At 42.8% G+C, this 27689-nt stretch overlaps 1 protein-coding gene across 1 annotated transcript in view; it reads right to left on the bottom strand.

Moving 5' to 3' along the window:
* Cog3 (component of oligomeric golgi complex 3) overlaps positions 1 to 24183 on the bottom strand; it is a 62705-nt gene extending 38522 nt beyond the window's left edge. The window contains exons 1-9 of the mRNA XM_059273319.1: positions 23947 to 24183; positions 16764 to 16910; positions 10832 to 10893; positions 9575 to 9740; positions 8863 to 8937; positions 7741 to 7833; positions 6712 to 6837; positions 4687 to 4767; positions 789 to 832 (exon numbers count right to left, since the gene is read on the bottom strand). Coding sequence (XP_059129302.1) covers positions 789 to 832; positions 4687 to 4767; positions 6712 to 6837; positions 7741 to 7833; positions 8863 to 8937; positions 9575 to 9740; positions 10832 to 10893; positions 16764 to 16910; positions 23947 to 24120 — 968 coding nt within the window. The 5' untranslated portion in view covers positions 24121 to 24183. The remainder of the gene's footprint in view (positions 1 to 788; positions 833 to 4686; positions 4768 to 6711; positions 6838 to 7740; positions 7834 to 8862; positions 8938 to 9574; positions 9741 to 10831; positions 10894 to 16763; positions 16911 to 23946) is intronic.
* Positions 24184 to 27689: the final 3506 nt, after the last annotated feature.

Below are 27689 nucleotides of genomic sequence, written 5' to 3'. Positions count from 1 at the left end.
CAAGTAAAAAACAAGACAAGAAGTACTGTGATTCCTCTCCTGCATAGAGGGTAGATTTACACACACACACACACACACACACACACACACACAAAGACATGAAAAGTAGAGGGGGCTAGCTGGGGAAAGGAGGGGACTACTGAGGACTAGAGAGAGGGGAAGGGGATGGGGAATGAAAAAGCTCAAAATACATGAGATGCTTGAATTAAATGCCTTTATGAGCTGGGTGGTGGTGGTATACGCCTTTAAGCCCAGCACAGGGGAGGCGGAAGCAAGTGGATCTCTAAGTTCAAAGTCAGCTTGGTTTACAGAGCAAGTTTCAGGACAGCCAGGGCTACAGGGAGAAACCCTGCCTCGAAAAAACAAAACAAAAATAAAAATAAAAAATTAAACATCTTTATGAGCCCATCACTATGGACAGTGAATATATAACATTTTTTAACTAGAAAAAATAGTAAGACTAGAGTATACATTTTTTATTTCAAATGCACAAATGAAATGTGATCTTAAATTCCAGAGCTGGTTGCCAGGCTTCTAAAGCCAGAATGCTTGCCTCTCATGTGCCCACATTAAACACTCAGGAATACAGACGTAGAACAAAAACCATATGAAGTGATACAAAGACCTCGCATCTACCTAATTGAGGTAGAGGGAAACACACTGTTACCATGATAAACTTGCTGAGTCAAGCACGAGACTCTGCTCTCTAAACAGGCTGTGTGTCTGAGAACAAACACCAAGGGCATGGGGAAGGGCATGACAAAAGACAGGAGCTACTGAGTACTCACTCGGGTATCTTTTCAGATCGTTGCTCTATTTGTTCAATAAGAGCCTGTAGGATAAAGAAAGACAATATGTCCACCTGTCTGTCTTAACTGTACTTTTCACTGCTTACTGGTTATATTGGTAACCCTCATTTAAGAAATAATGTAAGCAAGGTGGTGGTGGCGCACACCTTTAGTCCCAGCACTCGGGTGGCAGAGGCAGGTGGATCTCTGTGAGTTTGGGGCCAGCCTGGTCTACATAGTAAGTTCCAGGACAGCCAGAGCTACACAGAGAAACCCTGTCTCCAAAAAAACAAAAAACCAAAAAACCAAAAAACCAAAAAAAAAAAAACGGCGAAAAGATTAAAAATCATAAAAAATAACATATAGGCAATGATACCACAGTATATATTTTTCAGTTTTTATGACCAATTATCACATTTTCTTTCTTTCTGTTTTTATTTTATTTTATTTATAAGTATGGGTGCTTTTCCCTGCATGTGTGTTTTGTGCACATGAGTGCCCGGTGCCCATGGAGGTCAGAAGAGGGCATGGGATCCCCTGAGAATGGAGTTACAGACAGTTGTGAGCCACCATGTGGGTTGTGGGAATCAAACCTGGGTCCTCTGGAAAAGTAGTCAGTGTTTTCAACCAATGAATTTTCTCCAGGCCCCATATTTTCTTTTTAATCGAAGCTGGAATTGTACTATTTATTCAGCTCTATTAATCTATATTTTAAAAACATTTCATAAATATTTTTCTGTCATTAAACACTTTTCAATAATAGATGAAAACAGAAAGCCTTATACACCACCTAGTAAACACTCAATAAATTATTGCAAACAGCATTTAAAATATTACATAAAACTGGGTATGGTAGCATATGCTATAATCCCAGTACTTGGGAAGGTGGAGCAAAAGGAGCATTGGGGAGCTGTGGGCCAGCCTGAGCTCAGTGGTGAATCTGAACCAACGTGGACCACACATACAGCAGCGTTCCATCTCAAACAATAGCAGCAACAAAAATTAAACAAATGAACAGAGCATTCTATGAAGTGGTTGTGTATTATCCTGTGGATAGACGCACTCAAAACCAACTATTCTGTTCAGCATTTCTTTCCAAAGACTCACAGCCACCAGTTCACAGTCTGGAGTCAAAGAGCTGTTCTGCTACATCAGATCCCAGGCAGGAAGGTCCACTTCTCTGAGCAAACTGGTATGAATAACTACCTTTCTCTCTTTGTTTTTTCCAAATTTTTATTTTTTATTTTTATGTGTATGGGTTTTCCCTGGTGTATGTCTGTGCACCATGTACCTGAAGAGGCCAGAAGAGGGCATCAGATCCCCTGGGACTGGAGTTACAGACTTGGTTAGCCACCACGAAGGGGCTGGGAATTGAACCTGGACACTCTGGAACAGCAGTCTGTGCCCTTAACCACTGAGCCGTCTCTCCATCCCAACCCCGACTCAGTAACTCCTTTGTAAGCACCACTTTGTGAGCACTCCAACACACTGACTCAAAAGAGAGATATACTTTATATGTCTTTGATCTGCTCTGCTGAAATGTTTTTTGGAAAAGAATCCATTTACACCCCATCAGCAGTATTACTCCCACTGAATCCTCAAAAACACTATTATACTTTAATTTGAAAATTCTGAGATAAAAAAACTTAACATGCATTCCACACTTTGTGAATTATCTAGTCATTTATAATACTTATCTTTCTTAACAAACATTCCAGTTTCTACCTTTGTTTTTCCTATTTAAGAGTCGGAATTTTTCATTTTTATATCCTTAATCTTTTTTTTGGGGGGGGGGGTTCGAGACAGGGTTTCTCTGTGTAGCTTTGCGCCTTTCCTGGAACTCATTCTGTAGTCCAGGCTGAGCCTCGAACTCACAGAGATCCGCCTGGCTCTGCCTCCCGAGTGCTGGGATTAAAGGCGTGTGCCACCACCACCCGGCTGTCAGTAAATTCTTAATTCAACACTAAACTTTCCAAAAATTTGTTTTGTCCTTCTGATCTGAAGAAATCTTTTTCAACTTTAGCTACCAGAACATTCTACCCAATAAATTACACTGAAAATAACTGACATTTCAGAATTTAACTCTCCAACCAGGACCATGACAGGTTTATCATCTTTTCAATCTTTCAAGATTCTTGTGTACTTCTGTCATTTTATTCATCCCCATATATTCCCACTGAGATTACTGCCACCTAAATATCTTATCCTTTCTATCAAAAACTAAATGCAACCCCATCATGTACACTAAGTAGTTAGTGTAAAGCAAAGCCACAAATCACAGGCAATCATTTTATAGTCACCCACTACACTAAGTCCTCTTATCCACGCCATTTCTTTCTGAATCAAATAGTCAATATTGGCTTTAGCTAATAGACAACAGAACCAATCAGGCAAAATCCAAATCTCATCACCCTCTTCCTCTGTCTTCTATATACAAAACCAAGTGTCCTCCATCTGAAAAACACAATTATTCTCCTTTAACTAGCGGACTTTCAAGGAAGAGCATGAAATCCTGTCAACAAAAGTGTAATATTCCTTCTAGTGACAAAGAACATACATGTATAAGCTCCAGTTACCTATCTCAGCTGGTATAACACACACAAATACTGGTGTGACCATCCCTCCCCACTTCTAATTTAATCAGGATAAATACACTGACCAGTCCTTTCAATCCACACGCTTCTAAGGAAGTAAGGCACATACATAGCCTCATTCAATATACTATCAGAGCCTTGTCCAGCTCCGACACCTCTCCTGAATGGCTGCACACCTTGATTGTGAATGGTCCCTCCTCCCGACTTCAGATTTCCCTTCACTATAATCCATTTCTCTTCACTGCTCCCGTAATCTATAGAACAGCCATCTGACCAAAGTGTTCTATTGAGGATAAGTCATGTTTTCTACTCTCCATGAATCAGCCTGTCATGCAACATGCCTTGTCACTTTTCCTTCCTCTTTTCCAGCACACTCTAATAACACCCTATAGTCCAGTTACAATAAATTACAGGGAACACCCTCAAATGCATGTTTTTATGTCTCCATAACCTTCCCTTAAAACAGAGACTACTGGTCTCTGTATAATGCCCTCAAGCCCACTAGAAATCTGAGCTTGATTTCTTTTTACATTTATTTAGTGTGTGCTGTCGAGTTTTATGTCAACCTGACACAAGCTAAAGTCATCTGACAGGAGGGAACCTCAATTGAGAAAATGCTCCCATAAGATCAGGTTGTAGGCAAGCTGTAGGGCATTTTCTTAATTAGTGATTGATGGGGGAGGGCTCAGTGGGTGGTACCATCCCTGGGCTGGTGGTCCTGGTTCCTGTAAGAAAGCAGGCTGAGCAAGCCATAGGGAACAAACCAGTAAGCAGCACCCCTCCATGGGCTCTGCTTCAGCCTTGGCCTCCAGGTTCCTGCCCTGCTTGAGTTCCTGTCCTGACTTCCTTTGATGATGAACAGTGCTGTGGAAGTGTAACTCGAATAAACCCTTTCCTCTTCTAACTGCTTTGGTCATGGTGTTTCCTCATAGCAACAGCAACCTTAACTAAGGGTGTGTGTGTGTGTGTGTGTGTGTGTGTGTGTGTGTACATACACATCCTGCAGGAGTCAGCCCTGCCCTTCATATGTGGCTTCCAGGGCACTTCCAAGCACTTTTACATCTGAGCCATCTCGCCAGCTCCCCAAATCCAAGGTTTCATCTAGAAACGACCCTGAGCATCACAGGAAGGGCCAAAAGATTGCTCTCTGTAGACTTTAATTGCTAAGTAGTGTGAAAGGGGCAATGCCTTCCCTTCACTCAAGTTCATTTCCTGGAATAAGCAAAAGAAAAGGCACAGGAGGACTCCCAAAGGGCTGGCTGAAATTTTCCACAGCAATATTCAATATGCGTCAACAGACTTACTCTGACTTTGGGGGCAGCAGCTCGGAATCTCACATAGAATAGTGTGAAGGCATTGTCTGCATTAGGTACTGATGAGGGATCCTGAAGAAACAGGGGGAAGAGGGAAGAAAGGTATTAGCAAACACGTAATTCCACAGAAAAGGAACACTAAAGCCAGGCGGGGGTAGCGCATGCCTTTAATCCCAGCACTCAGGAGGCAGATACAGGTGGATCTCTGTGAGTTCGAGGCCAGCCTGGTCTACAAAGTGAGATCCAGGAAAGGCGCAAAGCTACACAGAGAAACTCTGTCTCAGGGAAAAAAAAAAAAAAAAAAAAAAAAAAAGGGAACACTAACCACTTCATACGTCTACTGCTTGGCCTCCATTCCAACCAAAAGCTTAGAAAAGGAAATCTCAATGAGAGGTTATGTGTTAATATTGTTACAGCTGAGAATCAGCAGAGCTATCACTCTCTCCTTTATAGTTCAAATTTATCCTGTATTACTTGAATTTTGGCAGTAGTAGAACTGAATTCAGACTTAAACTACTACTTATGGAGTATAAGACACTGGCCAAATTTTTAACATCTCTGACATTTAGTGCATGTCCTTGAGGAAGTAAGTTTACATTTCTCTTTCTTCTGCCTTATTAGGACTGAATCTAAGGCCTGGCACATTCTAGGCACTGCTCAACCTCCAAACAGCATCCCAGACTATCTTTAGTGTGGTGGTTTTACTTTGAGACAGGTCTCACGAGTTATACAGACTATCTTGAACTCACTGTGGAGCCCAGAGTGGCCTTGAACTACTTAACCTCCTGCCTCTGTCTCCCAAACAGCATAAGTCATAAGAATGTCCAACTGAGAAGTGAGCTTCCAAAGTAAAATATAGCCTTCATGGTGTTTCCCTTGGGAAGAATTATGTTCAGCAACCAACCTAGACAAGTCTACTCTTATTTTCTAACCTAGTCAGTGTGTGGTACTTTTGTACCTAGCATCTACTAATTTGTAAATACATTTTTTCATCATTTTACTAGTTATTATTTTTAAATACATCACTATGACAGCACGGACCTCATGAGCTCCTTTTTCACCATACATTTCTAATACAATAGTAAACTCTAGGACACACTCAATAGAAATATGCATGCTGCAAGGTATGATGGCACGTGCCTATAATACCAGCATCCAAGATGCAAGAGGACCACAAATTCAAGGCCAGGCTGAGCAACACAGTGATACCTTGTCTCAAAACCCCATGGGCTGAATGTGTAACTCAGTGGTAGAACGCTTGCCTGGTGTGTCCAAGGCCCTGGGTGCAATTACAGCACTGTAATAGTTATCCATGGCCAAAGCAATGGATTCTGGGGGCTGACTATATAAATATATTTTTTTGGTTTGGGTCTTTTGAGACAGGGTTTCTCTGTGTAGTTTTGGTACCTGTCCTGGATCTCGCTCTATAGACCAGGCTGGCCTCGAACTCACAGAGATCCACCTGGCTCTGCCTCCTCAGTGCTGGGATTAAAGGCGTGCACCACCACCACCACCCCAAGCTGGGTTGACTATATTGCATGACACATACATACATAGAAAAATATCCAAGAAGTATGAAGAGAACCCAGTATTATGTGATAAACTGTAATTTGCAATATAAGGTATTTGTTATCCGAAAAATTCTTTTTAGCTTTTCCATAAAAATATTGACAGGAAATAAATCAAAAATAGTAAAACTGAGTAAGTTTGAATGGCAGATAATTAAAAATAATTTTCCTCTTTTTAAATATTTCACCTGAAAACCATAAATAAATAAATAAATAAATAAATAAATAAATAAATAAATACTTCCCCTGGTGCTAGGGGTTGAAACCAGGACTTTATAATACTAGGCAAGGGTTCTACTAACTCAGCTACATGGGACAGTCATATTTCTCTATTACTAAAAGAGAGTAAGGATAAAAATGTTAATTATACAGTATTAATCCAGACAAGTTGTGGAAGGCAAATAAATCAAACTCAAAATCAAGCTGTCCCTGGGATCAGCTAACTCACCCTTTTCAGTAACTGATTTGTGAGAGTCTGCAGTGTGTTCACAGTATATGTCTTCATGAGGTGCAAAGCTTTAGAAAGACATTGTTTAAACTTCAGTAAGTATACAGGATAATCTTTAAAATTAGGCTGTAAAACAAAGAAATTTACAAAAGAAATAAATATTAACATAAGCAAACTTCCAATGAGAACCAAGGTGTCCTCTATGCACAGCAATATCTGGAGCTCTGTAGATCATAAGCTCCATGAAGAAGACACTTGAAGGACTTGGTCGCAGCCAAATCCTCGGTGCCTGGCACAAAGCAGGCTCAGTCAGCGTTCACAGCTGCAAACAAAATTAATGTCAGAGCCCCGCTAACCCCGAGGCTGGTGTGAGGTAACAGAATGGAGCTGGGGAAATAAGAACAGCAGTGCATCCTCGGGAGGTCAGGAGAGGGCTAAGATGAAAGGGCTCGTCCCTTCTCTCCTTCCCCCCCATCCCCCCGCACCCCTCACACGGGTAACTAGATTTCCAAAGAGCATCTCGCACATCCATGAGTGAACACCTTAAATGTCACATCCTTTTAGGTAGGATTAAGCCAAATCAGAGGGTCCTTCCCACTCCAGGAGACACTCAGAAGCCGGAAGTACTTTGAACACTAAGAACAGCAACCAAAAAAAGCACTAGTTTTTCTTCAGCATGTTACAGATATATAGTCATCCCTCGGTATTCAGACAGCACTACTTCCAGGACCCCAAAGGACATACCAAATGAGCATCATCACCGAGTTACTTTTGAGACTAATGTAACATAGCTATAGAGACAGCTGTTGTTCTACACCATCCAGGGAACAATGACAAGGAAAACAGGCTGTACATGTTCGGTACAAACAAACCAAAGGTTCTTTATCATCTCTGTGATGCACAAGTGGCTGAACCCACCTACGAAAGCCATACAGAGAAGCTGACTATACTTTTTCCACTGGGAAAAAATAAATGTATAAGAGATATAGAAGAGTGTTAATATTTTTAAAGCATAAAAGTATGACTTACATGAGATGAAATGTATGTTATACAATCATCTAACTTGGCCAGCATAGGGATAAATCCTTCACTATTCACAGACAACGTAGGAGAATTCAATTTCTTCAAGCAGAAGGAAAAGAAACAATTAACAACCAAAAAGGTAAACATTGAAAATTATTAACTAGAACTGACATATTTCTTTTTAAATATAATAGTGTACTTTTAGGCTAATGAAACAGCCTTTAACAATCACTAAAATATCCTCAACTGTGGTCCATGTATAACAAGCTAGTAAACGTCAACCTTGCAAAACAAGGCAGAAAAGAACCCGGAAGTGTTTTCTCTACGCTGTTGTGCAACAATAAACTGAATTAATACATCTCGGACCCAAGTGTCCCACTTTCCACCACTTCACAACATATAATCTGTCTACATCCGGACACTGGCCACTTCTTTATGGCTAAAGGATTAACTAGCAGTCACAGCACTTGCTGAGCATGCTCACGGGGCTCTGGGTTCGAGTTCCAACACAGAAAAGCAAAGCCAACTATCACTAGCCATTTCTTCTGTCTTGATACAGAAGTGGTTTGCCCAAGAACCAATTCCCACAGTAGCTCACATCTAAACGGCTGCCAGCTTTACTTTTATGTCTTTAATACTAAGCTCCAATAATTACAATTATTTTAATAATTTAATAACATGATTTATAAATAATTATGACTAACAAGTCAGAAACGTAGAAATACAGTTTACTCAGAAGCCCTTATTACCTGCTTTATGAGGACTATATACTTCTTCAAACTGAACATGAGTAGTGGCTTAAAAGTGTGTGGATGGTACTATAGAAACACAACACAGCAAGACTTAAAACTGAACACTTATTATCCTAATTTTCACAGCTTAGAGGGAAGATTCCAGAACAAGAATCAACAAAAAGAGCCATAACAATAACACAGTTGGAGAAATTCTACTTAAGTCTATTTAAATCACATATGGGAAGTTCTGAACTGATAATGGTATCTTGCTTAAATCAGACACTCCATCAGCAAACAACTATTCAGTTCAAGCATCACTTTATACTCTTGAAAATTACTACAAAAGGGAAATGTAAAATTTCACTAACTTTACAGAATAGTACCACACACTTACTGTGTTAATAGTCTCCAATTCATTAAAATAGGACAGCTTCTGCTGGATGTGCTCAGCAAGATCAGCAAGTTCCGACTCACATTTTAAAGAAAAAAAAAACCAATTATTATAAAAACACACCAATCGGTACCCTAATGTCAAAACTACTTTGAATAGAGTTATATTTGACACTGAAGTTTAAATCAGAACAAAAGGAGACAATAATTAGTATTATGCGATCTTTTATAAAAATAAGTGCCTGCCTTTTAAAAACACACAAAAATACAGAGAAAATTCTAAAATATAGTAACTTCAATGCTCTATCTGCAACTCACAACTTAAAGTACAACCTCCTCAGGCAGCTGATTAAAAACAAAAACCCTTTGGCCTGAGCAAGTTCCAGGACAGCCAGAGCTAAATTTAAAAAAAGCCAAACAAAAACAAAAACAAAAACAACAACAACAAAAAACACCAATAGTGCAATCACTCTGCTTATCTGAAAATGTCAATAACAGTGGACAGACCAGTCCACTCTGCAGCTGCACCTAGCAGATCAAAACAAGGAAGTCTGCGTCTGGCTCTGCTCCCTTTACAGCAATCTACATGGTTAGCAGAGTCTAATATAGAGCAACCTTCAGTGTCTACTCAGAGGAATTAAGGAAATTAAAATGGAATAGCATTCATCTATTTAAAATTAATCACTGACCCTCTCTCTCCCCTCATTCCCAATTACCTGTTCTTTTAGGAGCTGTTCACAGGCTTCATGAAGAGTTCCTGTCTTATTGGACACAAAAAGGTACTGCTTCTGCAGTGACTCCAGATGCTGAAGAGCACTGTTCACATCACTCAGTATAGCATCGCACTGTTCCTGAAACCCAGACAAGTAATCCCTCATCTGTCTAGAAAACAGAACCAAGAGGGGATTGGCAATAATATTTTCCCCCAATAAGCAGAGTCAATAAACAATACCGTCTCATCTTTTCCAAAATCACAAATTTCAGGTGGAAAACCCGACCTACTCTTCCAAAATTTCTAACTCTCAGATTTACAGCAAAAGCTAGCCTATAAACTACTCCGATGCTTAGGAAGACGAATCACTGTCACCACAACCAATAAAAGGAATTGGCCTTAGAGCCACAACCTGGTTTCTTGCATGTAAGTCAATAAATCACAGGCATCAACCTTCAAAGATGGGGACACCAGGACATCCCAAGGCAGCAAATAAGGTTACTCCTTCAGGTAACAGCCACCTCCAAAGACCATGTGATGTGAAAAGAATTTTGGATCTGAGACTAGAAGACAATGGTCCAAACTGGAGCTCTACCTAAGTCTAAATGACACTGATAGTTAATGTGTCCAAGCCTCAGGCTGGCCATTTGTAAAATGGGAAAGGGAATGTTTCCTTGAAGATCTGCTATAGATAAAATAGGATTATACATCCATAGCACACTGCCTAGCAATAATGCCCATGAATATGCCAGGCATAGTGATGCACACCTTTAATCCCACCACTTGGGAGGCAAAGACAGGCAAATCTCTGAGTTCAAAGTCAGCTTGGTCTACACAATGAACTGTAGGATAGCCAGGTCTATGTAGCGAGACTCTGTCTCAAAAAAACAAAAACAAAACAAAAAAAACAATAATAATGGCCGTAAATAAATGCTAACCGAACATTAATGCAGAACCCATATCTAAACTCGGAGAGAAACTGTGTGTCATTCTCCCCTATCAGCATATGCTAGCCATACTATCCAGATGGCCATCCTAAGGTCGTCCATGATGTTTCCCCTGAGACCACAAACCCCTCACAGAACTCCCATACAACTTCTTGACCCAAGTCCTTTCTGCAGCTCCTTTTCTAAAGTCACTTATAACCCAATCCTCGCCCTGCCTAGTAGTAGGGAAAATCTGACTGTTAAGTTTTCTGGTAACTTGAGATGACTATGATGTAAAAATCAGAAAATCCAACAAATAAAGGACCCGCACATACCTATATTTAGTTCCTTCATCCTGATCCATCTGAGTTTGCAGCTTTGCAAACCATGAGAAGAACTGGAAAACAGAAAGTATTATTCTGTCAATCAAACTAAAAGAGATGAACGGAAAGTGATCACATGGTATGGTAGAGGATGAGTTAAAGGGCAGCATTACCTAATTAAGTCTTATTTCCAGGGCTCAGCCACTAATAATTAGCTCTGAGCTTCAGATAGATAGATAGATAGATAGATAGATAGATAGATAGATACATACATACATACATACATACATACATACATACATACATACACACATACATACATACATACATACATACATACATCTATATGCCAGGAGGGCAAAGGATATGAAAAGCATTGGTCATTTCCAGAGTCAAGGAAAGAGCAGTATTAAAGACACATATAAAAAATAATTATTTCTTCTTAAGAAACTAACATCTGAGCCAGGCGGTGGTGGCGCACACCTTTAATCCAGCACTTGGGAGGCAGAGGCAGGTGGATCTCTGTGAGTCTGAGGCCAGCCTAGTCTACAGACCGAGATCCAGGAAAGGAACAAAGTTACACAGAGAAACCCTGTCTTGAAAAACCAAAAAAAAAAAAAAAAGAAACTAATATCTGGTTCTTAGTTTGCCAAGTTTGAAGAATTACAGGGTTTGGGGTAGATATTAATGTCACCTAATGAGAATGGTGAGAATATAAACTTGAAAATCACATAGTGAATTAAGAATATGGACTCTGGGGAGGCTGCAGAGATGGCTCAGTAGTCAAGAGAACTGGCTTGTTCTTCCAGAGGACCCGATTCAATTCCCAGCATCCACATGATGGTTCACAACTGTCTGTAACTCTAGTTCCAGGGGATCCAAGGCCTTCTTCCGGCTTCTGAGGGCACCAGGCACATAAGTGGTACACAGGCATACATGCAAGCAAAACATCCACTCACATAAAATAAAAACGAAAACTGAAAGAGAATATGGACTTGAGTCTGTATCTGCCCCTACACCAATGTTCTAGAAATCATCCATTATTTAAAATAGATAAAAATCTAGCATGGTCATACATGCCTGCAATACCAGCACATAAAGCTGAAGCAAGAGGATCTCAAGTTCAAGGCCAGCCTCGGCTACACAGTAAAACACTGGGGAAGGGATGCGACGGGAGAGGAGGAAACAGAGAAGAAAAACAAACACACACAACAGGTAAGAGGGTTCATTTACAAAAGAAATTTAGGGGGTGATAAAAATGTTTTCTATTTTAGCTTGGTATGGTAGCACACACCTGTAATCTCAGCACTTGGGAAGTAGAGGCTGGAAGATAAGTTCAAAACCAGCTAGGGCTGCATCGTAAATATAAGACCAGCATGGTCGTTTGAAGGAAAATGGCCCCATAGGCTCACAGGAAGTGGCACTATTAGGAGGTGTGGCCTTGCTGGAGTAGATGTGACTTTGATAGAGGAAGTGTGTCACATAAGCTTTGAGGTCTCAGCTCAAGCCAGGCCTAGTGGCTCACTGTCTCTTCCTGCTGCCTGCCGATCCAGATGTAGAAATCTCAGCTACCTCTCAAGCGCCATGTTTGTCTGAGTGACGCCATGCTTCCTACCATGATGATAATGAACTAAACCTCTGAACTGTAAGCCAGCCACAGTTAAATGTTTTCCTTTATAAGAGTTGCTGTGGTCATGGTGTCTCTTCACAGCAACAGAAACCCTGACTAAGACAGCCAGCCTATACTACACAAGACTCTGTTTCAAAATACAAAAATAAAAACAGCAACAGTGCAGCACTTGGTAGGCAGAGACAGGCGGATCTCTATGAGTTCCAGGCCAGTCTGGTTCTAGGACAACTAGGATTGTTACACAGAGAAACCCTGAACAGGTTTCACATCAGGTTTATATCTTGATAGTGGTAGTTATACCAGTATATACACTCACCAAAACTTATCTGGCTGACACTTAAAGTAAATTTTATCATATATAAATCATAACCCAACACGGTAGATGCTTTAAACTATTAGAGAGATATGCAAGTGTGAATTTAATACAGAAGATTGTGTTTTCACAGAAGGGGAACTATTTGGTGAGACAGAATGATCAGCAAGAGTGGAGGAAGGGGTTGGGGAGAGGGGGTTCTGGGGGAGAGCAGGAGGGGGGAATGAGAGGGAGACCTGTGGTTGGTATGTAAAATGAATAAAAAACTTCCTAATAAAAACAAGAAGAGTGGAGGAAGATGGGGAGAGAGGACAGCAAAGGGAGGGGAGAGCACAGTACAGTGCACAGATCAAAGCGCCATGCTGAAATCTGCCTGTCTGTAACTAAGATAATGTGGAAGAGAGAAAATGATTGTTTCAAACAGTCCAATAACATTCACAGACATAGTACAAGATCACTGTCTCCAGCTCTCAAAGTGGAAGTACAAGCTTGTCATCTAACTTGACTAACATTTTCTAAGCATTTATTGTGTGCTTCCTACACACTATATCTGCATGTGTTATTTAATTCTCATAAAAATCATATGAGATAGATATATTATCATCCATGTTTTACAGACTCAGAAACTAAAAACCAAAAAAAATAGGTAATTTGCTGAAACTCACAAATGATGGTAAGTAATGGAGCTGACTTTAAGATGTAGGTCAGACTAACTACAACAGGAGCAGATGTGGGTCATCCTAACTACAGCAGGAGCATATGCGGTCAGCCTGACTACAGCAGGAGCATATACGGTCATCCTAACTACAGCAGGAGCAGATGTGGGTCAGCCTGACTACAGCAGGAGCAGATGTGGTCAGCCTGACTACAACAGGAGCAGATGTGGGTCATCCTAACTACAGCAGGAGCATATGCGGTCATCCTAACTACAGCAGGAGCAGATGTGGTCAGCCTGACTACAGCAGGAGCAGATGTGGTCAGCCCGACTACAGCAGGAGCAGATGTGGTCAGCCTGACTACAGCAGGAGCAGATGTGGTCAGCCCGACTACAGCAGCAGATGTGGTCAGCCCGACTACAGCAGCAGATGTGGGTCATCCTAACTACAGCAGGAGCATATGCGGTCAGCCTGACTACAGCAGGAGCATATACGGTCATCCTAACTACAGCAGGAGCAGATGTGGGTCAGCCTGACTACAGCAGGAGCAGATGTGGTCAGCCTGACTACAACAGGAGCAGATGTGGGTCATCCTAACTACAGCAGGAGCATATGCGGTCATCCTAACTACAGCAGGAGCAGATGTGGGTCATCCTAACTACAGCAGGAGCAGATGTGGTCAGCCTGACTACAGCAGGAGCAGATGTGGTCAGCCCGACTACAGCAGGAGCAGATGTGGTCAGCCTGACTACAGCAGGAGCAGATGTGGTCAGCCTGACTACAGCAGCAGATGTGGTCAGCCCGACTACAGCAGCAGATGTAGGTAAGCCTGACTACAGCAGGAGCAGATGTGGTCAGCCTGACTACAGCAGGAGCAGATGTGGTCAGCCTGACTACAGCAGGAGCAGATGTGGTCAGCCCGACTACAGCAGGAGCAGATGTGGTCAGCCTGACTACAGCAGGAGCAGATGTGGTCAGCCCGACTACAGCAGCAGATGTGGTCAGCCCGACTACAGCAGCAGATGTAGGTCAGCCCGACTACAGCAGGAGCAGATGTGGTCAGCCTGACTACAGCAGGAGCAGATGTGGTCAGCCTGACTACAGCAGCAGATGTAGGTCAGCCTGACTACAGCAGGAGCAGATGTGGTCAGCCTGACTACAGCAGGAGCAGATGTGGTCAGCCCGACTACAGCAGGAGCAGATGTGGTCAGCCTGACTACAGCAGGAGCAGATGTGGTCAGCCCGACTACAGCAGGAGCAGATGTGGGTCAGCCCGACTACAGCAGGAGCAGATGTGGTCAGCCTGACTACAGCAGGAGCAGATGTGGTCAGCCTGACTACAGCAGGAGCAGATGTGGTCAGCCTGACTACAGCAGCAGATGTAGGTAAGCCTGACTACAGCAGGAGCAGATGTGGGTCAGCCTGACTACAGCAGGAGCAGATGTGGTCAGCCTGACTACAGCAGGAGCAGATGTAGGTCAGCCTGACTATCGCAGCAGATGTGGTCAGCCTGACTACAGCAGGAGCAGATGTGGTCAGCCTGACTACAGCAGGAGCAGATGTGGGTCAGCCTGACTACAGCAGGAGCAGATGTGGTCAGCCTGACTACAGCAGGAGCAGATGTGGTCAGCCTGACTACAGCAGGAGCAGATGTAAGTCAACCTAACTTTACAACAGGGGAACACATAGGCCAGCCTAAGTACAGCAAGAGCTCTCCTTTGCTTTCTTCACCGCCTCTTTTGACTTAGAATGCATGCAATCCGTACATCTGCTTTGTTTCATTTGGAAATGCCTCAGCTTTAACTCTTTTTGTCTTTGCTTTTGAATTAAAGACAGAGCTTATGTAGCCCGGGATGTCTTTGAACCTGTTATATATCTGGCCTCAAACTAGTGATCCTCCTGTCTCAGCCAGCTCTAACTCTCCCCTTCAAGTACTAACCAGGCCCAACCCTGCATAGCTCCCCAGATCAGATGAGATCAGTGTGTTCAGGGTGGTATAGGCATAGAGAGTTCTAACTCTCTTACCAAGTCAGAAAGAATAAACAGGGAAGCATCTATAGAAACTGCTACACGTTAAGGTTCGTAATTAGCAATAAGGAAATACCAAAGTACATGCTAAATTACTGTAAAATAATTATAAACTTTCATTTAAAGAAAACATTTAGGATTTTAAAAGAGAATTACCAAGCAACAAGTAGAGAAGGATGTATGTACGGCTTCTAGATGTATGTATTTTTATAAAGATTTATTCTTACTACCTTTTTGAAAATTATTTTATCTGTGTGAGTGTTTTGCCTGTGTATATGTCTACGCACCACGTGCATGCCTGGTGCCCACGAATGTCAGAAGAGGGCTTCAGATCCCGTAGATCTGGAGTTAAAATGTGAGAAACCGGGCGGTGGTGGCACACACCTTTAATGCCAGCACTTGGGAGGCAGAGGCAGGCGGAGCTCTATGAGTTTGAGGTCAGCCTGGTCTACAGAGCGAGTTCCAGGACAGCCAAGACTACAAACAGAGAAACCCTGTCTTAAAAACCAAACAAGCAAAACAACAGCTTTTAGCAATCTGATGTGGGTGCTAGGAATCAAACCTAGATCCCCTGAAGAGTAGTCAGTACTTTTAACCAATAAGCCATCGCTCCAGCCCTATCAGGTTATTCTATTATCTTATCATATTTTTATCTATATTGCAATACAATTGGGCAAGGTGGTGGTTTGAATAAGAACGGCCCACAGAGATTCATAGATTTGAATGTTTGGTCACCAGGGAGTGGCACTATTAGGAGGTATGGCTTTACTGGAGCAGGTATGGCTTTGCTGGAGGAAGTGTGTCACTAGGGGGTGGGCTCTGAGGTTTCAGATGTTCAGGCCTAGTGTTTATTCTCTCTTCCTGCTCTCTGCCGATCCAAACATAGAACTCTCAGCTCCTTCTCCAGCACCATGGCTGCCTGCATTCTGCCTTGCTTCCCATCATGACAATAATGGACTAAACCTCTGAAACTGTAAGCCAGCCCCAATTAAATGTTTTCCTTTACAAGAGTTACTGTGGTCATAGTGTCTCTTCACAGCAACAGAAACCCTAACTAAGATAGGCAACAAGGTCTCTTAAAACAGTTAATGCCCAAAACTAACAAAAAACCACAACCGCTCTGCAAAGACCTGATGCTGGTGCCCTTCCGGGTACTATGATTTCATGTTGCCATCTGCAAGTGTTGGACCATGTTCATAGCTACCCTAGAAAACATGGTGCAAATCAGACATGGCTACACTGTCCTTTTTTTTTTTTTAGCCTGTGCTGAGACACCTAGGATAATCCAATGTCCCTAGAAACGATGGTACCATTTACCTGCTGTGCAGTCTCAATTCTTTCTTCTTCCATTCCTAAAGAAGAAAAGCCTTTCAAGAGGATGTCTTCTGTAGATTCAGGCACCACAGCAGTCAGCTCAATGGGCAGTGACTGGGATGCCAAGCTGCAGACATCTTCAATTGGGAGCTTGAAAAAGAAAGCCATAAGACACTTAACTTGAAAATTCTCTTAAATCAACTCAATTGTTTCTAAAAAAGAAACAATTTCAACAATTCAAAGAGAAAGGAATATCCCCTTTAAGTCCTCTGAGATCAGGGACTGTCACACAGTAGTAACAACCCCCACTTGCCCTCTTTGGGATAGATGCCACTCTCAAGATGTAAACAGGACATGAGTGTCGCTCAGTAGCAAGGTCTGATTGTTGAGTCAGCTTTCTAACAATGGACGACTCTGTGTAGAACCACTTGAACCTCTGTAAACTAGCATTAGACAAAGGGAAACCTGCGTGCTGTTTCAGGTAGTGTGTTCCCTCAGGATCTAACACAAAGGCCTGACCAACCAACAGAATTAACAAACCACAATCACTAAATAACAAACTGTCTCCTCCTACCACCTCCACCCATGGTACACCTCACCTACACTGACATACTGTGAGATCCAACCACAGAGAAGAGACCAGGAAGAATCTCAGAGGAGCCCAGGGACAAGGCCTCCCTGTGACACCAATGGGACTCTCTCACTACCCACTACGAACGATACTTTAGCTTTGGTATTAATTTACTTGAAGTCACATACTACTAGACAAGCTGTTTGCAGACCTAAAAGAAACCAGAAGCGGGGGACAGGGAAAGCAACAAGGCCTGCTGTTAGGTTTAATTCTACTCTTCAGCCTCAGCTCACGGCATTTAGAGTCTTCTAACATAAGTCACGACTCAAGGTCTTAGGAAATTGCTTTCTTTCTAAATGCAGACATTCCGTCCGAAGACAGGGCTTTTTCTTTAAAGCTCAAATAAGCTAGATACACAAATATCCCACTACTAATCTAGAAACAGGAGTCTTTAATATGGGGAGGTTGCATCTGTGTTCACACAGGGCTATACCTTCATGGTAAATACACTAAGTGAAGCCTGGTTGAAGACCTCTTGCTTATGTATAGGCTGGGTGGCGTTGGGGAAAGTCACCACTCCAGTCCCCAATTTCTCCTCTTCTCACATACAGATCCAGTAGCACAATTCATATAAACCAGATATAAAAGTGCTGTGGCCCAGCAAGAACTCAAGTTCTCAAACCCAGTGAAATCTACCTTGTGTCTAAAGTGTCACCAGCAACTGTGTGCCGCCATTAGGGGTTCTGAAGACAGACTATAACTGAGATAAACAGCACTACACCCGCACTGTGGAAGCACCCCAATTAACCAAGCTCACAGACATACACATGCACACACACACACACACACACACACACACACACACACAGACAACGCTGCATGTTAACATAAGACCTGCCACATAGTAAATACTCAATAAAATTGAACTACTGACATTAGAAGTACTTTCTATTATTCCTATTAATAGCAATCATAGTTCTTTATTACTTCCATTTAGGGGCAGCAACAGAATAAATTTATTGATCTGAATCTATAATGCTTCTTGAGAACAGAATAGTAACTAAGCTATCTTTGCAGTATTGTGTGTAGTAAAAGTTCTGTAACAAGAGATCACAGTTAAGGTAGGGAAGATGTAAAGGAGAAGGAGTAATGTAAGTAGCAGAAGGTAAGTAAGATGTAAAGGGAAGGAGTGATGCCTCCAGCTCGGAGTTGACAAACGTCCCAGTAAACATGCAGGCCTATACCTGGATGAAGAGACCGAAATGCAAACGTCCCAGTAAACATGCAGGCCTACACCTGGATGAAGAGACCGAAATGCATGCTGCTTGCACACAAACATGCAAAAGCTAAATAATTTACAAAAGCATAAGTATTCCTTTTTAAGTTTTTATTATATTTATTTAGCGTTTGTGTGTGACCTCTTGTGGAGGTCAGAGGACAACTTAACAAATCGGTTCTCTCCTTCCACCATGTGGGTCCAGAGACTGAACTCAGGTTCAATCAGCTTTCCCATAAAGACTTTTACTCACTAAGCCATCTTGCCAGCAAGTGTTAACTTAAATACATCACAGCTCAGGCTGCAGGATAACCATGCAAACTAAACCCGGGGGAAAAGGCTGAAGAGATGGCTCAGTGGTTACAAGCACTTGTTCTTACAGAAGACCTGGGTTCAATTCCCAGTACCTATTCACAGCCATCTGTAACTCCAGCTCCAGGGGGCCTGATACTCTCTTCTGGCCTCCATGGGCACTAGGCACAAACATGGTACACATACATAATGCAGACAAAGCACTCGTACACATAAATAAAATCAATCAAGCTGGAGAAAGACGGACATTTCCAGTGATGCCTTGTGGGAAACCAAGGGGAAAGGGATGACAAGCACCATGCAAGCAGCTAAAAAGAATTCTCCAATTAATTTGTCACCAACCACTAAGGACTAGAAGGTAAGTGGAAGCATCTGGAAGCCACTGACTCAGGAAGAAGCCACAGCTGCTCACAAACTCCACTAGAGAGCCGTGGGCAAGCAGGTGAACAAGGTGGTACCCACCTGAAGAGAGGAGCGGCTGCCCTATGGAAGGCAGGGCACAAAGCCCTTCTAGCCCTTCCTCCCCAGTGGATAAACGCCTTAGGCCACTGGGTGCGGTGGGGGGCAGCAACTTCTGTCAGCCACAGAACACAGCACCCCAGTATAGCTGGAAAAGGGGGAAAGGAAAACCTTCCACTCTGGACAACAGACAAGAACCACACAGGACCCAGACCATCAGAGGTCTCCCGCAGCTAAGGGAAACAGAGTCAATGGCAAAGCCCCAGCTCCAAGACCCAGGGACAAAGGACCTGCCGAAGACTGAGGCTGGACCTGGACAACAAAAAACTCCTAACCATTTCAAACTATCAAAACTCAGAATATTTATGTCTTGTTTGGTTGCTAAGTCTTTACATTGATTTTTTGAGTGTACCATGCATGAATTTCTGTCATTTCAAATGGACCCAAGGGGTGGTAGACATGTGCTCAGTTTATTTTAAACCAAAAAAATGTTATATTCTAAATTATTTTTACCAGAAAAGACTCTGGATCCATGAGAAGCTGCTCAAGATATTCCAGACACATTCTATAATCTAATTATGAGTAAATATGATAGTCTAAGATCATATTTATCCAAGAGCATTCAATTTGATTACTTCAAGCACAAATACTAATTAATTTCCAATCATAAGACCTTTAATTATGGGGCTGGAGAAATGGCTCAGCAGTTAAGAATGCCAGTTCAGTTCCCAGCACCCATGCCAGGTGGGACAAACCCAGGAAGCGGATAGACTCAGATCAATACATTTAACTCCAGCTCCAGGGACTCCAACACCCTCTGCTAGTCTCCGGGGGCATTCACTCTCATGCACAAACCCACACACAGACACACATGCATGTATATGATTGAAAATGTCATATATAGCCAAGCAATGGTGGTGTCGACTGCCTTAATCCCAGCACTTGGGAGTCAGAGGCAGATGGATCTTTGTGAGTTCTAGGCCAGCATGGTCTACAGAGTGAGTTCCAGGACAGCCAGGGCTACACAGAGAAACCTGTCTCAGGACAAATAATAATAATAATAATAATAATAATAATAATAATAATATCTAAAAAATAAAAAACTTTAAATTTAAACAAGAAGCAGGAGGGTCCCTGTACCCTTACTCTTACTAATAAGAAACTTTTTCTCTCAAACTAACTAGGAAAGAAACCACAATACAACCACTTTAAAGAAATAATAATTTTAAAGAGAAATACTTTAAGAATACTTAAAGAAACTTTGAAGAAAACAATTTTAAATAATAAATTTTAACATCTTGCTTTTAACAGCATAAGAGAAAATTACCCCTTTGGGTACTTATGTCCCACTAAATTCTTTCCACAAAATTGCAGAACTAGAGTGGCAAGTCAAAGGGGGTGTGGCGGTGTCCCCAGCACGCTGCTTCTGACCCGATCAGAGCCTCCCTCACGGCCCTGCCCTGGCTTCAGGAGAGAGCAGACACACCACCAGACAGACGAGCGCACAGACATGGCTGGCCGTGTTGGAAAGCTACTGTACAGTCTATACAAATGGACATGAGCATACTAAATAGTAATTACAATAAATCACATAGTACCACCTCAACCAGCTGAGCCAACCCAGGAAAGGACAAATGTCCCTTCCTCCCATAAGCCCTAATTCTTGGAAAATCCTGGACTGGAGAAAGAGACTTTTAGAGTCAATCTGATCAGTCCGTTCCCCAACTGAACTGACAACACTTTCTCTGTTTAGAGTCTATCATTGAGGTTGGAGTCTCAGAACCTTCCAAGGACCAAACACTTTCTTTCTATCTTCAGTCTCAGTGACACCTAAACTAGCTCCAGATTCTAATCTAGTCTTTTAAAACATTCATTGTTTGAAAGAGACCACACGAATAATGTAATATTAGCAAGAAGCTTGCCATGCACCGTTTATGCACATGACTGCCTTTAATTTTCACAACTCCCCGTGAGATAAGCTTCTATTTTACAACAAAGAAAACAGAAGCATACAGAAGTTAATTATCACGACCAAGGTCACACACCTACAGGAAAACAACAGCTATGGCAGTAAATTACAGATAGATTTCAAAGCAAATTAACTTAGCACTTCAACAAGAACTACTTAGCAAAAAAAAGATTCGCTGTTATAGGAAAATTTGCCTGACTACAAGAAACCACTCTACTGCAAATTCTTTTATCTAATGCTATCTAAATATATAACTCTTTTAAAAGAAAAAAGATGCAACTTCCCAACGTAAGGAATTTTTATTACACTTTTTCATTTTATATGTTGTGTGTTTTGCCTCCATGTATTTGCACATTCATGTTTAGTGCCAGAGGTCAGAAGAGAGAACTGGTTATAGATGTGTTGTGAGCCACCATGTCAGTACTAGGAACTGAACCTGGATCCTCTGCAAGAGCAGCAAGTGCTTTTAACTGCTGGGCCATCTCTCCAGGCCCAGGAGTGCTTTTTTATAAGTGAGAAAGCTGCTTTCTAAAGATGTTAACACCTTTATGATGTTTACTGAGCATTAGCTGAACACCAACTAGACCACTAAATCAGCCCGGTTCCAGTAGATCAGGAAATACTTTATTGAAATGATACAGAGAAGTCTATGGACATACGTGGTTAGGTAAACTTAAATGAACAAACACATTCTATTTTTTAACAGTGACGTTATCCCATCAGACACAGAACACTTCAATACAGGGAAATGAAAGCAGTGAGGACACGCCCCTCCGAGATTCTGAAGATGGTGGAAATAAGCTTCCTAATACTGAGACCCTCCCCCAGTACTTGAACTTGTTAAGTACATCCTCTACCCAATGCCTTATGCTTTTTCTTCCAGACACAAGGTTATTGACTTAGCCTTTCCCAGGCTGGCTTCATGTTCTCCATGTCAGTTCTCACACCAGGCTGTCATTTTCTATAAAAGGCCTCCCTCCTTTTTTACATCTGCCCTTACTTTTAGGCCTCCCATAAAAAGGTATCCCTCATCCATTCTGGTCCCACCATCCTATTTTAATTTTCTGATATACTGAATGGATCACCATCTGTACCTTCCTGGTTTGTTAATTTGATTTTTTTTTCTATTATAGGCTCATGATCTCCATAATTATGTCAACTCCCAAAAACTGGAAATTTCATCTTTTCTATTATTTATTATTATTATTATTATTATTATTATTGCTATTACTATTCTCTATCCATAATTCCTACCACAGTGAAGGCATGTGGCAAAACGAGTTAAGTAACAACGTAAGATAATGGTAAGTACTGTTGCATAAATAAGGAAGAATGGTGTAAAATAATAAGATTCCCACTTACTTCCAACCCTCTCCATATTAAAAAAGGATGAAAACTTAGTTCATTCCCCGTGACAATAACAATGAAGTTTCTTGTAGTGTACGTCTCAGCTTCAATAATGGGGCACACAAATTCTGAACAGACTGGGAAATACATAAGCCAGTTTCTGGGCTGAGGATGAATGTCTGTGGTAGAGTGCTTAGCCGACAATGGCAAGGCCCTAGCAACAATGGTTTCATCCCCAGCAACACACACACCACACCTGCCTATAATCCGGGGCATAAAACAGAGGCAGGTCAAAGACCTTTTCACTTGCTCCCTCGGTTACTCAGATCTATTTCCTGTAAGACATCCTGGAGGTGGGCAGGAAAACGCACCTGTAAACACCTATTTTTCCGGCACAGCACACAAAGGTGCAGAGAACGTTTCTAATCACACCTCTATAAAGCGTGAGGGCAAAGGTGAAAACGCCAAATTCTATCAGCATTTGGACAGAATTCGGAACTGAATAGAAATGCATGCCTCCAGCATCAAAAACAACCACCGCTGCTAATAAAATAACCCAAAATCTGGGCCTCGAAACTAGAAGAGCCTGTCAAACATCGAAACAATTGGTAAAAAGTTCTCTTACTATTATAACTATACGGAAACGGTACTATCCACATAAAACTATCCACACAAACGGTACCATGCATACCGCCCCTGTGGTAACTGGATTAAAATGTTAACGCTAAAACCCAAAAGCACTACTTAATGACTGAGTCAACTTGCAAACATAATTATTTTTTATTGCTTTACTACAGGTTAAATTAATCTCATCTCCCATAACCTACACCAAAAGTTCACAGCTTGGTGTGTGATGAATGAAACTGTCACTCGGGGCCAATTCTGATCCCCTGATGACCCTTCGCACCCCCACCGGGAAACAAGCAAGCCAGATGACTCCCAGACGCAGCAATACAGACTAGCAGGACTCCAGAGCACAGCGCCTCAGGCTCACGGGAAGCCGGGTTACCCTGACACTGGGACATCTGAAGCAAGACGCTCGGGGCAAGGCTCAGGCCAACCGTCCCACGCCGCTGGGGGCAAGGCGATGCCCTCGCGTGGACGTCCACGCAACCTGGCAGGGCCAGCCGAGGTGGCCGGACATCAGGGCACACGCAGGCCCCCCCGCCGGATCCGCCACGGTGGCTCCGGAGGGCAGGCCGGATCCCCGCACAGGACGGGCGGACGGGCGCTGCCCACGCCCTCGCCTCACCTCGGCGGGCACCGGCAGGTCCTCCACCGCCGCCTTCAGCTCCAGCACCGAGTCCGTCTGCCTGTCTGTCAGCGGCGCCATCGAGTCGGGTCTGCGATCCCAGAGAGACAGCTTCTCTCGGGCGTCCCGCTCGGCCGCCGACTCTGGCAGCAGCAGCAGCGCCGCCTCCGCCATCCCCGCCGCGCTGGGCCCCTCTCAGCAGCGCAGAACCGGACCCGGACAGGCAGAGCCGGGGACTTCCGGGAGGACCGAGGGTTCCAGCGCCGCAGCGGCGGCGGGGGCGGGCCCGAGCGCCCTGACCCCGGAAACGCTTCCCCGGCGTGGGGGCGGGACCGAGGCCAAAACAGACGTGGCTTTCGACGGAGTGTAAACATTTCCGGTTGGGATGTACCCGAAGCTAGAGAGTGAAAGACAGGCGGCGTGGGCGGAAATAGGTTTGCCCCTACCGGAAGCCTCATCCTCAACATCCATAACTTTATTGTCATGTGTTGTTGAAGTTTTTTGCCAAGTAAGGTAAGTCACTCAACAGAAAGGAGAATTGATGAACTCCAAAGATCTACCGCTTCGTTGCTGTCAGATAGGTAGTGAGTGATTTCCATGTTGACATAGCAACCAAGAGCACAAATTTTTCGATTATGCAACGTCCCTTTTAGAAAACTAGTTTGCGGGGACACAAATTCAAAGACACACATATCAGGGCTTCATTAATAGTATCAAACAACTGAAAAGAAAAAACGGCCAACATTGAAGAACTGGATCTGGCGATCCAAAGATGAAACTGGGAAAATTCTGCCGTTTAAATCATGATACACATTTGGACAGCTAAACAAATAATATTATTGGATCAAACCTACACAATTGAATAAGTATACTTTATCACTATATAAATTGAGTATATACTAATTAAATTGGATAATTAAATGAAAAAGGGACAACCTTCTACATTACCAAAGAATTCCAAAAAACAGAAAAATGAAATGGAAAGTTATCATTAGGACATCACAGTAATAATTGTAGCAGGTAAGATAAAAGGGTGGATACTGAGAGGAGCTGGCAAAGTTCCAGAAGAAATGGCAATTTGCATAGTTCCAGATAATCTCTCCAAGATAGTTACCAATAAGAAAAGGAAGTCAGGCATGGTGATACACACCTGATGCCCAGTACTTGGAAAACTGACAGATAAGGATTGCAATTAGACCAATGGGCTAATAGCAAGAGCTTGTCTCCAAAAAAGGGAGGGGGGTTCAGAATAATGACTTACCGTAGCAGACACCATCTTAACCATGTGATCTAACTGAACATCATTGTCATGAAATTCCTAGATGGATGGGTTGAGGGCATGATACTCCTTCTGTGACCTTCTTACCAAAAATACAAACCTAATTCTTGTTGCAGAATATTACTTTAACTATGTAAAGATGTGTTACATTTGTTTATGTTGCATTTGTTTTAATGATGTAAAGAAGTGTTGTTTTCCCTACCTAAGGCACCTGATTGGTCTAATTAAAAGCTGAACAGCCAATAGCTGGGCAGTAGAGGGATAGGTGGGGCTGGCAGGTAGAATAAGTAGGAGGAGGAATCTAGGCTATAAAGAGGAGAGAGAATGAGGGAGACGCCCAGGGCTAGCCAGGCAAGCAGCTGCCAGACAGACAGATGGAGTAGGACATACAGAATGAAAGAAAGGTAAAAAGCCCCGAGGCAAAACATAGATAAGGAGAAACAGGTTAATCTAAGTTTTGAGAGCTAGTGGAACGAGCATGAGACAAGGCCGAGCATTCACAACTAATAATAAGTTTCCGTGTCATGATTTGGGAGCTGGTTGGTGGCCCAAAAGAAAGCCTGCTACAAATTCTAGTCATGGAAAAACAAAAACCCATTACACATGGACAGACATCCTACAAAACACTGAGCAGTGTTCTCCAAAAGTGTCAGGATCAGGGCTGGAGAGAGGGCTGCCTCAGGGGCTAGGAGAGCTGCTCTTTCTGAAGACTCCAGTCCAGTCCTCAGCCCCACATTATACAGCTCACAACCCCCTCCAACTCCAGTTCCAGGGGACCCAACCCCCTCTTCTCGCTTCTCTAGGTACCTACATACACATAGCACACACAAACACACACATCAATTTCAAAATAAAAAGTAAATCTAAAAAGAGTTCCAAAGTAATAAAAAAAAAAAAAAAGCAAGGAATGACTGAGGAGTTGTTACATATCAGAGACTAAGGAGCCAAAACATCTCAGGGCAATGTGGTATCTTGGATTGATTCCTAGAACAGAAAGGGGATAATTGTGGTTAAACTCTAGGATAAAATATGGTTCTACTTGAATAAAATGATTGTAATATAGTAAGAAAAATGAAACCACATATGACCCTATTGACCAAAGGAGACACTCCAAGGCATTAAATGCTGTTACACTGAATGCTGTTACAGCCGCGAGGGGAAGGGGGGTTCTCAAGGGCCTGAGACACAGGCCCTATTCCTGCTTTCTCTATTGTCACAGGCTGGAAGGGCGAGAGCAGATATGTAGTCATCGAAACAATGCATCCTGGCGTGTGCCTCCACCCGAGGGTCTAAATCCTTGGCCAATGTCTCATTTCCCCTGCTGACAGTTTAATGAAGCCAAAGCGTGTCTAACAGGTGCTACCATCCAGGCGAGGACTCCACTGTCGGAGGCATTGGAGAGCCGCCAGCAGACAGATGGTCTCCCTGACCTTCGCAAGAAGTCAACGGTGTAAGAGAACGTCATTCCTTCTCGTAGGTGAGAGAAGGTCCTCGCCCCGCCCCTTCTTATAGAGCAGTGACATTGTCAGAAGTGTTGAAGAAACACAGGGTAGGGTACCCCTACTTAATGACCTCCACTCTGGTAAAGTCAGATTCTTTTTTTTTTTTTTAAAGATTTATTTATTATGTATACAGTGTTCTGCCTGCATGCCAGAAGAGGGCGCCAGATCTCATTACAGATGGTTGGGAGCCACCATGTGGTTGCTGGGAATTGAACTCAGGACCTCTGGAAGAACAGCCAGTGCTCTTAACCGCTGAGCCATCTCTCCAGCCCAAAGTCAGATTCTTGACCATACAGTGAAAAGAATATCAGGACAAAACAGAGTGAATAAAACTGCCACCAAGCCTGATGATGATATATGAACTCAATCCCCCAGAGTCCACACCGAAAGAAGTGACCTTCACAAGTTGTCCTCTGATCTCATGTATGGTGTGGCACACAAGCACCTCTCCCACACAAACACACATAAATGAATGTGAAAAATTGTAAATGCAATTATAAAGGGTTTTCTGGAACACTGTTTGGGGTTAGGGTTGGGAGTAGTACTAATTCAATTAAACTCAAGACCTCAACCGTTCTGGCCCTAAGCGAGGAAGGTTCATTGTTTAGCATCTTGAGATGCTGTTAAGGAAAGAAACACTCTGTAGACAAGCTGGATTTTATGTTGTGCCGAAGTCTCGACTGGCAGATGGCAGGGAACACTAACCAGATCAGAAGATGAAGAGCTCTTTCCCTCCCCGTATCCACTTATTCTCACTCATCTTTCTATCTTGCCTCTAGTCTGTCATGTGACAAGGATGGATATAAATCATTATATATATGGTGTGCACTGTACACCACCACAAGTGAACCCTAAGATAAGCTGTGGGCACGGGCAACATGGTGTATCAATGTGGGTTCCTCAGTTGTAGTAGGCACACCTCTCTGGTACAGGATGCAGATAAAGCATGATGGAAAAGTACA

Source organism: Peromyscus eremicus, chromosome 9 (genome assembly GCF_949786415.1).
Source record: "Peromyscus eremicus chromosome 9, PerEre_H2_v1, whole genome shotgun sequence".
NCBI classification, from domain to species: Eukaryota; Metazoa; Chordata; class Mammalia; order Rodentia; family Cricetidae; genus Peromyscus; species Peromyscus eremicus.
The sequence above is the reverse complement of the archived record's forward strand: the minus strand, read 5'-3'. Positions and strand labels throughout refer to the sequence as shown.